We start from the raw sequence: 14,090 nt of genomic DNA on the forward strand, positions 1-14,090 counted from the left end.
CAGAACTTTGAAAATGTTTCACTGTCTTCTGGCCTGAAATTAGTGTGGTTCATCTTACCTTTGTTAACTTGCATGTAATACATCTTTTACTCACTTTAGCTTAATTTAATTTTGATAAGGTTTTTTTGTGATGGGCTGTGTGCACATACATATGAGTGTATACTTACTTATCCTGGAGTTTGTTGAGCTTCTTTAATTTATGGATTTGCAGTTTCATCAAACTTGAAACATTCCCAGCCACTGTTTCTTTAAATGTTCCCTCTCCTCTTTGTGAGATTAATTAAATGAATGTTAGATTTAGATATTGTCCCTCATGTCACTAAGTTTTGTTAAATATATTTTTTCTGACTTTTTTCTCCCAATGCTTCAGACTGGATGATTTCTGTCCACTGATCCTTTTGTCTATAGAGCCTTCATTGATAAGTCCAACTAGTATAATTTTAATTTCAGGTAATATGTTTTTCAGATCTAGAAATTCTATTTGGTTCCTCCAAAAATTTCATTCTCATTATGTTCACTTTTCTTTAATTCTCTGAACACATTTGTAAAAGTTACTTTAAACTCTTGCCTGATAATTATCTCTGTCATTTATGATTATATTGACTATTTTTTCTCCTGGTTATGGGTCATATAGCTTTCTGCTTTTTCATACCTAGTGAGTTCTGAGTGTTGGACATTAGGAACATTATGCTGTATGTCTAAATTTCAGTCTTCTTTAAAAGAGTGTTTCTTTTTTTGACAGGTAGTTAAAATACCTATGGATTTTTTCCGAGACCTGTCAGGAGGATATGTCCAGGCAAAAAGCCTATATGATCATAGGGCTTACCTCATTTGTTTCCCTTTATTCAAGACCATCTCTTATATTACCTGTTCTGCACAGTTTAAAAATAACTGTTTCATATATTTTATTCCGAATTATAGTTGTGTGTGGCAGGACGGCACTTCTTCATAGCCAGATGAAGTCTCCTGTTTTGCTTTTCTAGCCTTGCCACAATTGCTCAGTTACTGGATAAACTAGGCCAAGATTACAAATTTAACCTTGATATCAGCATACTGACAATCTTATAAATGTGGGCAATTACTCATAAAAAATAAAGTGCATGAACATTTCAGGAAGTTTAGTATGAAATCCATACTCATTTGTAGGAAAAACTGAAGTAAACACCATATTAGAGAGAAGAGAAACACCATTTCTAGCTAATTATGCCATTTATTTATCAAGAACTTAATAGCCACATGTATTATAATTTTCAATTTGTATTTTATAATCCAATCTATAATGATACTTAAGATACATTATACTTTTAAATAACTTTCATATTTTTCAAAAAATAACATTCATAAAGCATATTTTTCTATGTATGAGATGTGGAAAAAGAAGAATAGCAGCACAGAGAAAATTGGAGCAAAAAGCTATTAAAACCTTCTCTCATTAGTATCTGTGATGAATCTGTGCTGATTCATCCAAACATACCGTTGGCTAGTGTTATATATTTCTTTAGTGGATAACAATGCAAAAATGGGACAGAATTATTGTTAGATATTAAAATATTAATAATGTATTTAGAGTTTCATACTTGCAAACTGCTTAGATGCTGATCTTCTAGGAGTTTCTGCGTTTCCTCCAGTTTAAGCTGGAATGCATCTTTGTTAGTAGTCAAGTTTGCCTTGCTGTTTTCCATTTCTTGACCACAATTGATTTTGGATATGAGATATTTCTGATGCTTATGATCATTTTTTGACAATGATGAAGGCAAGTCATTATCTATAGCTCTGTGAACCACACATAAAAAATGTTTAGTATACTTAAATAAAGTTAACATACAAATGACATATCATGTAATATGTGTTTGTGTGTGTCCAGATAATCATATATAAGGATATTGGAGAAATACATAGATATATTAGAATGGGAATTTAAAGGAATCAATAATAGAATAAAAATGGATGTGGGATTATAGTGTCAATAAAGCATTCCATCTTCATGTAGGAATGCCCAATTTTTCATGGCTTTGTTTATTAAATCCTATTCCTCTACTATTTGGGATAGATATTGAAGTAATTACTATAGATGTACAGAGTCAGTCCTCAGTTCTTTAAGAGCATCCCTATCTGGATAATAATATGCTGCACTACCCTTAGTTCTGAGTTGATATCATAGATGGTGCTATCCCTATAACCCTAATAGAGTTGGTTGAAGATTCAAGCAGTTAGAAAATATGAAAATTTCTTGTCAGGGTAGACTGGAATTTCCATCTAACTTTAATACGTTTGGAAACTTGGATTCCATCTAACTTTACTAGGTTTGGAGGATACTAACATATTTTTCTCAGTTGTACCACAAATATAAGCATTGTTTTCATGGCACAGAGGGGGCACCTTTAAAGCAGAGTCTATTTTTAGTGTGTTAAAGTGCCAGCTCCAAATTATCAGTGGATGATATCATCCTGTTTCAGAATTTTGCATCTTCTAGAAACTTACAGCATGTTACACTTCAGTATATGAACAAAGTGAAAATAAAAAGAAAAAAGGAAAATTTTTTGGGGGTGGGTGAGAGATGAAAGTATATCAAAAGCTGACTGCTATTGCATTAGGGCTGGCGGTATGAATCCCAAGGGTATTTATCCCCAATTCACTTGAATTATCCTCAATTCAATGAGGATTAAAATACTTTGAAAAGTGACTTGTGGCCACATGTGACATATATCTATCTCCAATACCCATATATATCTTTATTTGGACAGACTGGAATAGTCAAAGTCAATGATTACTAGATTCCTGACTATCGTTTTGCAACCACAGAGAGATCAAGGAGAGCAAAAAGGTATCTAAGTTCCTGAACACTGAGATTACGTTTCTCTTACATATTCCTTCCCTTTCAGGCACCCTTCCCAAATGAAGTATTGCTAAATCTACAGAAATATCTAATAAACTAAATTTATTTACCTTTTAAGTTGTCGTCTCTCAACTTTTTCTTCTCTATTTCTTTCTTGCTTCTCTTGCTTCTCTTCTCTTCTCTACTTTCTTCCCCCAGTGAGGAGGATTGAAGGAATGTATAGGAATAAAAGGAGATGGAGAGGCAGAAAGACAGGAAGAGTGAAGCACAGGGGGAAAGGAAGAAGAAATCATAAAAGAAGAAGAAACAGAAGGAATAGGAGAGGGGAAATCTAAATTTGCTGAAGGCAAATATGGAGAGGGAGATGAATACAAAGGAGAGGAAAAAAGAGGGATAGACAAAAGAGGTAAGAATGGAGAGGTAGTAGGGGAAGGTGAAGGAGAGGAGGAAAGAACAGACGAAGAGGAAGAAAGCTGTAGAGAGGATGAAGAAGAGGATATGGAATTAGAAGGTGAAGACAAAGAGGAGGATGGAGAATTACAGGGAGGCAGATTGGACAGAACTGACACAGACGGATGACCTACAAAGGCCTGGGGAAGATTTGACAATGCTATGGTTGGTGGGACAGATTGCTGGACTGATGGAAAAGGATCTAACTGAGCAGGATGTTCAGGCAACGGAGTGACAGCAGAAAGAGTGGGGACTGTTTGATGAGGGGGATGACTGGCTAAACAGGAAGGCTTCAAAACAGGAAAACCTTCCAAAGGGGTTGGAGGAACAGTCAGTCGAGCTGGAAGGGAACGACGGCCAAGGGCAGGCATTAGAGTTGTTGGGGTTGAATGCTGTGCTGGAAGAGAATGTTCGGATCTGAAAGTTTTATAAAACAACTTGCTCTGTGAGTCTGAATCAGAAATGACTGGTGAACCTCGGGGTGGGTGGGGTAAATGGTCAGGTGGGCCAGAAGGAATTGGGGTTGGCAGATGAGGGAACCTGCCAGGAAAGCTAGAAGTAACTGAAGCTGGTGGGCGAGGAAGATACTTGATCGGGTAGGATGGTAACGGGGCTGCTAAGAAGTTCTTTGGAAGAGCAGAGGGGACAGATGGATGGACAGGCTGGCAGGTGGAAGAAACGGTTGGATAGCTAGGAAGAATTTGGGAATGGTGGGATAGCAATGGGGCTCTGAAGGGAGATAGCTTATTAGGTAAGTGGGGATCAGGTGTGGAGGTAGCTGGACAGGCAGGAATGGATCTGCATAGGTGGAAAAGCATTTGAACAGGAAGTAGAGAGACAGCCTTATTAAGATGGTTTTTCGCTGTATTGGGCTCCCTCTATGTTCATGCTATGCTTTGTTCTGAGGGTCCATGCATTACGTCCTTCTGACCAACCAGTGTCCTCTCATGAGTTGAGAAATGTACATAGGTTACTTATTCAGGTTCCCCTTTTCTCATTCCTTGCCCTTTAACAGTATTTTCACCTCTCAGAAGTCTGACAGTCATACAGATAATGAATATGGGCTAGAAAATCTGGTTGAAAGTGATGACACAAAGGGCAAATAGAGGTCAAACAGATCACTGCTCAGCTTTAGTCAGATTTCTCAGGGTAGGTAGCCTGTGGTTCAGGATCAACTGTCTCACCACAAATACATGGATATTGGAGATAGATATCTAACAACATTATCTTAAAGTATAAAAATATGGGGAAAATGTAGTTTCTTTTGCTCTATGTCTACCAAAAGGGTCAAGTATATTATCTTTGTGATAAGGATTTGGTTGTGATGGAAGGCTTTTATTTTTATTAGTCATTTCTTATATCTCATTATTTCTTGAAATAGTTTTTATTTTCATATGGACATAAGTCTTATTTTTCTTGAGGCTTAAGCACTGAATGCCTTCCATTTTTAATACAATTCTTCTCTCCTTTAGATTATCACATTACAGCATCTTAAATTATTTTTATCTACCACTAATATTTTCTACATTAGAACAATCATTTGTGAGTACAGATATATCTCCCCTTATTTGGAAGGCCCGTTTCTTGGTATTACCTTATTGTTTAACACATTTTAGGTTTATATTGTACAGAAAATGTATTTTTAATGTGATAACCACATATAAGTATTTGTAGCCTAATTACATTTTTAATCCTAGTACATATAAATATTTCTATGAACTTAACACCTGATCTTTAATATTCCAAGCTTTCACATTTGTAGTACAGCATCTTTATAGTTTATAAAGCATTTTCACATACATTATTTTAATACTGTCAGTTATCTGTGGAGAGCAGCTTAACTTTATAATAAGTAAACAAGGGTGTTCTCTCTATAAATTGTATACATTTGTTGTATTCCAAATACATAAAATTTATGTATGTGTATATAGAGATATAGACATCATGAAGTCATAGTAATAATAGTATATTACAACAATAACTGAAAACTATGTATTCTAGTTTAGAATGGAAATAATTTCTTGTAAAAGAAAACTGGTACAATGGTCCTAGCACAGATTTGGTATAACAATAACTACATGTTTGTTTGCTACAGTGAAATCAAAGTTGTCTGATGTGTTATCTCTTCTAAGACTTTAGAAAGTGTATACTGTTGAACAAAAATGTCTATCCTTTTATTCCTTGTGCAAAAGTTTTTTTGATTGAAAATAGTTGATGTTATCAGGATAATAATACACAGAAAAATAAATCTAGTAGAGCAGAAAACCTGTATATAAAAATGCACATTACTTCCATACTAAATTACTGGAAATTTTTTATTCCTCTAAATTCCCCTGGACCCTAAACCCCCTCTAATTGTCTGTCATCTTCCTTTTAGAGACAAAAATTTCCAGTGAGTACTCTAAAATCACACTGTGTTCACTGCCTCAGCTTCCATTTGTTTCTTAATCTACTGCTGTCTGGCTTCTGTCTCTACCATTCCAATGTACTGCTTTTGCTAGTGATTAACTAATTGACCTAACGGCAAAAAGAGACACTTCTTGACCACTATCTTTCTTGACTTTAATTCCCTCGGTTTTCATATTATCATATGTTCCTGGATATTTTGTAACTTCTCTGGTTGTTCCTCCTCAGGCTCTTTCTTGAGCTCCTCTTTCTTTGCTTGGATATGCTAGATTTTTTGAGATATGCAATCCTCTGCTTGTCTATCCATATTCTCTGTGTAATCTTATTCATATTGTCTGTGTGATCTTATCTGTATCTGTATGTAAGTGAAGGGTTAATCCATCCTCTGTGGACCAATTCAACTCTGGGTTAACTCTTTATCTCTGTTCCCTGGATTATTAGCAGAACTAGGACTGTGTTTCAGGCACACAGATATAAAAAATGACCCTTCATGGATAAACTGTCTGTACTGACAGGACTGTGAATAAGTCATAGGAAGGACTTATAGGAAGGACTGGTAGGAAGCTATAGCTTTGGGTTTCCCCAAGTGTGGTAATTCTTAAAACTGAACATATCGCTTGCATGGAAGCTATTCATGTAGTCATTACAAGAAATATTGGCTCTTGTTTAGAACAGAGGATTTCTAACCCAGGTTGTCTGTGCATTGTGGGAAGAGGGGGATAGCAAAGATGAGCCCTTTAACTATTTCGCAGCATGCCATGAGGATTCCGCCTACTTAAGAATGTTGCCTGTTGGCATGCAGTGTTTTATGTCTTCTAATTGAGGTCAAACCTGGTCTACTGCAGTCATGAGTTTGAGTGTTCAGCTGAACCAAGACCACCACTAGTGGGTACTAAAGTGTTAGTCACTCAGTTGTGTCTGACTCTTTGTGACCCCATGCACTATAGCCCACCAGGCTCATCTGTCCATGGAATTCTCCAGGCAAGAATACTGGAGTGGGTTGCCATTCCCTTCTCTAGGGGACCTTCCCAACCCATGGATCAAACCTGGGTATCCTGCACTGCAGGCAGATTCTTTACCATCTGAGCCACCAGGGACTGAACTATGGCTTTAACTTATCCATTCATTGACAACTATCATACCTACATTCATGGCCCAGACATCTTACCAATGAGAAATTGACTCCAGAATAGCTCATAAGTGTCTCAAACTCACAATTTGTCATCATCCTTCCAGTTACTCTCTCCCTTAAACCACTTTGTCCTGAACAGTCCTTATTTTGATAAATCGTTTCATTATCCATTAACTAACCAAATCCATTCTCCACAGTCATTCTTGATTCCTCCCATTCACCTTTTGGTTCTTAAAAAGTTACCAAATCATGTTGATTCTACCTACTAAGTAGGTCTTCATAAGTCTTTGTTTTCATTAACTAAACTACCATTTTGTCTGATTTTTCAACCTTTAGTCTTACTATATTCTTCCTCAACCTGACAATATTCCTAAAATATAAATGTTATATGCTTGCTTAAAATCTCTCAGTAACTGCTTTTAGGACAAATTCCTTAACAAAGCTCTTCATGTCTTAATTCATGGCTTCCTTTCTAAACAACCTATCTGTCTACAATTTCTCAATGTACACATTAGTCAAAATAAATTACCACAGACTTATAGTTACCAGAAGGGAAGAGATAGATTGGGAGTTTGGGATTGACATGTACACACTGCTATATTTAAAATAGATAACCAACAAAAATCTACTGTATAGCACAGGGAACACTGCTCAATATTCTGTAATAACCTAAATGGGGAAAGAATTTGAAAAATAGATACATGTATATATACATAACTGAATCACTTTGCAATATACCTGAAACTAACACAACACTGTTAATCAACTATGCTCCGATATAAAATAAAAATTAAAATGAACAAAATGAACCACCTCTTTCAGCTCTCTTAATACAGCACATCCTTTTATACCTTTGTTCTTTTTCACATACTATTTGTTCCATCTTTCCGGAGTTCCCTCTCAATGTCTCTGATAAATATCTTCCTCATTTATTAAGCTTCAGGTCATGTTTATATCCTCTGAGTTTTCATAATGCCAGTGATGTTTCTCTGTTTAAAGTATTTGTTGAATATTTCCAACATGCACAGCACTGAACTAAGCATCATAGGGAATATCTGCACGAGCGAGATTAAGCTATTGTTCTCTACAATATTACAGTTTGGTGGGGCAGGCATAACTACACATAAAAATTGAGCAATAACATATACAATCATGATTTTAAAATTTATTGATATAGCCTTGAGCTCTTGTTTCATCGTACGTTCAACTGTTTTTATACATTTCTACTTGGATATTTACTCTCTAAATTCAGAAAGCTCAAATGAAGTTTAATAATATCTTGTTAAACCTATACACTTTTATTACATTCTTTATAATTTTTAAAGTCAGGAAATTCCCTCAATGATCAAGATTCAAAATTTCACCCTCTTTTGATTTTTTTACTTCTTTCATTTTCTTTATCCCACCATACACCAAAGCTATAATACAGTCTTTCCACGAAATATTTTTCTTCTGTCTTTCTTTTGTATTTCACTACCACTCTTTTAACATAAGTCCTTTTAAACTCATTGCTTGAATATCTCTTGATTTTCCTGCACTATCCTCTCCATACTCCAATTATTTTTATATCAAGAGATACTTTATTCTATATGAAACTTATCACATTATTCTTATTCTTTAATTTATTCTTTGATGATTTACATTATTACATTAAATTCATGTATACAGCACCTGATTCAGTATTTTTGCAGGTTATACTCAATTATAGGTTACTGTAAGATAAAGGGCATAATTTTCTATACTATACAGTATATTCTTGTTGCTTATCTATTTTATTTTGTTATTATTTTTTTGATTTACACAGCATGCAGGTTCTTAGTTCCCTCACCAGGGATGGAACCTGGGCTCCCTGAAGTTTAAGGGAGTCTTAACCACTGAATACCAGGGAAGTCCCATTTATCTATTTTATATATAGTAGTTTGTATCTGTTAATCTCATATCTCTAATTTGTCCTTCCCCCTCTCTCTGGCAACCACAAGTTTGTTTCTATATATGTATGTCTGTTTTGCATGTACATTTATATGTATTTTTAGATTCCACATATAAGTGATATCATATAATACCTGCTTTTGTTTGACTTATTTCACTAAGCACTGTATTCTCTAGGTCCATCCATGCTGCTGCAAATGGTACAATTTTATTCTTCTTTATGGCTGAATAATATTCCACCATATACATAACACATCTTAATCCAATCATCTGGAAAACTGGGATGTGATTTCTAAGTATTAAACTGAACTGTTTATGTATTTTGGCTATTAGCCCCTTTTCAGTTATATCATTTACAAATATTTTCTCCCATTTTTAAAAAGTTATCATTTTGTTGATGGTTTCCTTTGTTGTGCAAAAGCTTTTGCATTTAATTAGATCATATTGGTTTATTTTTGCTCTTATTTCCACTGACTTAAGAGACAGATTCAAAAAAAATTGCTATGATTTATGTCAAAGCGTGTTATGCTTATGTTTTCTTCTAGGAGTTTTATAGTTCCTCATATTACATTTATGTCTTTAATCCATTAGAGTTTTTACTTTTGTACACTGTGTTAGAGAATGTTCTAACTTCGTTCTGTTACATGTAGCTGTCCAGTTTTCTGGACAGCTTGTCTTTTCTCTATTGTGTATTCTTGTCACCTTTGTCATAAGTTAATTGACTGTAAGTGTGTGGGTTTATTGCTGGGTTCTCTATTCAGTTTCATTAGTCAATGTGTCTGTTGTGCCAATAACACTACTGTTTTGATTACTGGAGCTTTGTAGTATAGTCACAAGTCTGAGAGGGTTATATCTCCAGCTTTGTTCTTTATTCTCAGGATTTGTCATTTCTGGATGTTTTGTGATTCCATATAAATTGTAGTATTATTTGTTTTAGATCTGTGAAAAAATGTTATAGGTATTTTGATAGAGATTGCATTAAATCTGTAGATTGCTTTGGGTAGTATGTCCGTTTTAATGATATTACTCCCTCCAATTCAATAGCATGGAATATCTTTACATTTCTTTGAATCATCTTCAATTTCCTTCATCAGGTTTTACAGTTTTCAGAGTACAGGCCTTTTATTCTCTTGGCTAAGTTTACTCCTAGGTATTTTATTTTTTGATGTGATTTTAAACAGGATTGTTTACTTTATATTTCTGATATTTCATTATTAGTGTATAAAAGACAATAGATTTCTGCATATTATTCTTATATCCCACAACCTTGCTAAATTCATTAGTTTCTAATATTAATAGTTCTTGGGTGGAGACTATAGAAGTTCTCTATATAGAGTGTTATGTCATCTGCAGAGCAAGTTTTACCTCTTCATCTTCAAATTTGGATTCCTTTTATTGCTGTTTCTGTGGTTAGGAATTCCAACACTATGTTAAATAGAAGCAGTGAAAGTGGGCATTCTTGTCTTGTCCTTGATTTTAAAGGAAAATTTTAAAAATTTTCACAATTGAATATGATGTGGGCTATTGGATTTGTCATAAAATGGTCTTCATTATGCTGAGATATGTTCCCTCTATACACACTTTGATGAGGGCTTTTTATCATAAATAGACACTGAATTTTTTCTGTTTTTCTCTGTTATCTATTGAGACAATCACATAATTTTTCTTTCTTTTTGTTAATATGGTTTATCAAATCGATTGATTTATGTATCTCAAACCATCCTTGTGACCCTGGGATAAATTCAACTTGATCATGATGTATGATTATTTTTACGTATTGTTGGATTTAGTTTGCTAACATTTTGTTGAAGATTTCTGCATCTATATTCATCAAAAATATTGGCCTATAATTTTTTCTTTTTTTGTAGTGTCTTTGCCTCATTTTGGTATCAGGGTAAGGATTATCTTGTAGGATGAATTTGGGAGTATTCTAATAAACTCTTCAAGTTTATGAAATAGTTTGATTAGGACAGGTATTAATTCTTCTTTATACATTCAGTAGAATTGCCCTGCAAAGCTGTCCTGTTCTGAATTTTGTTTGCTGGGCATTTTTCTTTTTTTAAAAATTCAACTTCACGTCTAGTGAATGGTCTTCTGTTCAAACTGTCTATTTCTTCTTGACTGTCTTGGCAGCTGTATGTTTCAAGAAATTTGTCCACTTCTTGTAGGCTGTCCAATCTGTTGGCATATAAACTGTTCATAGTACTCTCTTATGATTTTTTTTGTATCTCTGTGGTATTGGTTGTAATTTATCCTCTTTATTTTCTTATTTTATTTGGATCCTCTCTCTTTTCTTCTTGGTGAGCCTGTTTATTTTTCAAAAAACTAGCTCTTGGTTTCGTTCATTTTTTTCTACTGTTTTTTTCTCTCCTAGGAAATGACTTTTTAAAAAATTGAAGCACAGTTGATTTAAAGTATGGTATTAGGTGTACAGTAAAGTGATTCAGTTATATATATATATTTTTCAGATTATTTCTATTATAGATTATTACAGATATTAACTATAGTTCCTTATGCTATGCAATAAATCCTTTTTGCTTGTTTATTTTATATATAAGTGGTTTGCATCTGTTAATCCCATAATTTACCCCTCCTTTCCCCTTTGACAACCATAAGTTTGTTTTCAATGCCTGTGAGTTGGTTTCTGTTTTGTATACATCAATAGATTCATTCCTCTTATTTTTCAGATTCCACATGTATGTGATATCATTATTTCCTTTCTTCTGCTAACTTTGGACTTTGTTCTTTTTCTAATTCTTTTAGGTGATAGGTTAGGTTGTTTTGAGATTTTTTCTTATTTCTTGAGGAAGGACCGTATTGCTATGACCTTCCCTCTTAGAACTGCTTTTTCTGTATCACATAAATTGGAAAGTTTTGCTTCCCATTTCATTTGTTTTGAGATATTTTCTGATTTACTCTTTGATTTATTCGTTACCCTCTTTTTTTTTTTTTCAGTAGCATGTTGTATAGTCTCCACATGTTTATTCTTTTCTGTTTTTCTTTCTGTAGTTGATTTCTAGTTTCATACCCTTGAGGTTATAAAAGAAAAAGCTTGATATAATTTCTATCCTCTTAAATTTGTTGAGTCTTGTTTTGAGACCTAGTATGTGATATATGTTAGTTGTTCAGTCATGTCTGACTCTTTGAGACTGGATGGACTGTTACCCACCAGGCTCCCCTGTCCATGGAATTCACCAGGCAAGAATAGTGGAGTAAGTAGTCATTCCCTTAACCAGGAGATCTTCCTTACCCAGGGATCAAACCCGGATCTCCTGCATTGCAGGTGGATTCTGTACAGTCTAAGCCATCAGAGAAGCCCCTTGGACTGCAAAGAGACCAAACCAGTCAATCCTAAAGGAAATCAACCTGGAATATTCATTGGAAGGACTGATGCTGAAGCTCCAATACTTTGACCACCTGATGCAAAGAGCTGACTCATTGGAAAAGACCCTGATGCTGGGAAAGAAGAAGGCAAAAGAAGAAGAGGATGGCAAAGGATGAGATGGTTAGATAGTATCACTGTCTCAATAGACATGAATTTGAGCAAACTCCAGGAGATAGTGAAGGACAAGAAAGCCTGGCATGCTGCAGTTCATGGGGTGGCAAAGAATTACTTTACCACAACTGCCTTATTGATTTTCTTTCTGGATGATCTGTTCATTGATATCTGGGGTGTTAAAGTCTCCTGTAATTACTGCACTACTGTCAATTTCTCCTTTTATGTTTGTTAGTGTTTATACAGTTAGGTGCTACTGTATTGGGTATGTATATGTTAAACAGTACATATCCTCTTCTTGTACTCATCTCTTTTTATCATTACATATTACTCTTTTTGTCTTTCATTAAGCCTTTGTTTTGTCATCTCCATTTGCATAAAATATACTTTTCTGTCTCCTCACTTTCAGTTTGTATCTTTTGCCTTAAATGAATCTCTTATAGGCAGCATATAGAAGGGTCTTTTTAAAAATCCAATTAGCTAGCTGTGTCTTTTGATTGAAGCATTAATCCACTGATATGTAATTTATTAATAGGTATATACTTATTACCAATTTATTACTTGTTTTCCAGTTGTTTTGTCATTTTTCTCTCTTTTTGTCTCTCTCTTTTCCTGGCTTGATGATTTTCTTTTGTAGTACACTTGAGTTCCATGCTTTTTGATTGTTGTGTATCTATTTGTGGTTACCATGGTGTTCATATACGTTAAACCTTAATTATGTCTACTTGCTTTAAACTCATAGTCATTTAAATTCAAACACATTCTAAGAGATCTACATTTTTTACTACTCTACCCCACATTTTGTATTTCTGATGTAATTATTTATTGTAGTTACAGTTGCTTTACAACTTTTGTCTTTTAATCTATGTGCTAGCTTATTTCGGAGAAGGCAATGGCACCCCACTCCAGTACTCTTGCCTGGAAAATCCCATGGATGGAGGAGCCTGGTGGGCTACAGTCCATGGGGTCACTAAGAGTCAGACACGACTGAGCGACTTCACTTTGACTTTTCACTTTCCTGCATTGGAGAAGGAAATGGCAACCCACTCCAGTGTTCTTGCCTGGAGAATCCCAGGGACGGGGGAGCCTGGTGGGCTGCCTTCTCTGGGGTAGCACAGAGTCGGACACGACTGAAGCGACTTAGCAGCAGCAGCAGCTAGCTTATTTAAGTGATCTTCAATCCCCACTGTATATGTCTTTCCTATTGGGGTTTTCTCTTTCCTATAGATTCTTCTTTTTCATTTTGAGAAGACCCTTCAACATTTCTTTTAGGGTAGGTTTATTATTGCTGAATTCTTTTAGTTTTTGCTTGTCTGAGGAGTTCTTTATCTCATCTTCTATTCTAAATGATAATCTCACTGGGTAGACTATCTTAGGTTGCAGGTTCCTCTGCCCTTTTATTTTACTTAACTTTCTGTGTCTCTGACTTTAGGTGAAACAGTTACCTATTACAGTCTTGAAGGGGTGTTCTTATGTGGGTGTGTCCCTATGCAGACTGTGTGTGCCCAATGTATTTGGGGGGAGGGCTGGATTAGATGTGGATGCAAGTCATGTCTTTCCTCATGGTATGCTGGCCTCTACCACATTGGAAAGGGGGTATGGCTGGTAATGGAGGAGTTCAGAGTCTGTGCAGGGTGTGGGACAGTACGTCTATGCTCAGTGGCCATCACTGTCCTGTCAGGGGTGAGATCTGCTCCTAAGTGGTGGGAGCAAAAGCCCTCAAATTTGGGTTCAAGCTGGTTCTGCTTCCTTTAAGTGTGTATTTTTCCTTCTCCCTGCACTAGGCAATCCACTCCAGCACTCTTGCCTGGAAAATCCCATGGACGGAGGAGCCTGATAGG

At 35.3% G+C, this 14,090-nt stretch overlaps 1 protein-coding gene across 10 annotated transcripts in view; it reads right to left on the reverse strand.

Moving 5' to 3' along the window:
* Positions 1 to 14,090, reverse strand: part of CEP126 (centrosomal protein 126) — a 115,648-nt gene that overhangs the window by 38,106 nt on the left and 63,452 nt on the right. For 4 of the 10 annotated variants that reach the window (XR_015141742.1, XR_015141741.1, XM_086338874.1 and 1 more), the window contains exon 5: positions 1,578 to 1,773. The exons of 2 other annotated variants lie outside the window; for them this stretch is intronic. Coding sequence is in view for 5 of the 8 variants with exons in the window: in XM_086338874.1 (XP_086195000.1) it covers positions 1,578 to 1,773 (196 nt within the window). In the remaining 3 variants the exon portion in view is untranslated. Of the gene's footprint in view, positions 1 to 1,577; positions 1,774 to 2,946; positions 3,310 to 14,090 lie in introns of those variants that run through there. 4 more of the 10 variants (XR_015141744.1, XM_086338876.1, XM_086338875.1 and 1 more) reach the window with 2 other exon arrangements.

The sequence above is a fragment of the Bos grunniens genome, chromosome 15, assembly GCF_055505025.1.
Source record: "Bos grunniens cultivar Pamir isolate PY7600 chromosome 15, Bosgru_T2T1.0, whole genome shotgun sequence".
In the NCBI taxonomy this organism is placed as follows: Eukaryota; Metazoa; Chordata; class Mammalia; order Artiodactyla; family Bovidae; genus Bos; species Bos grunniens.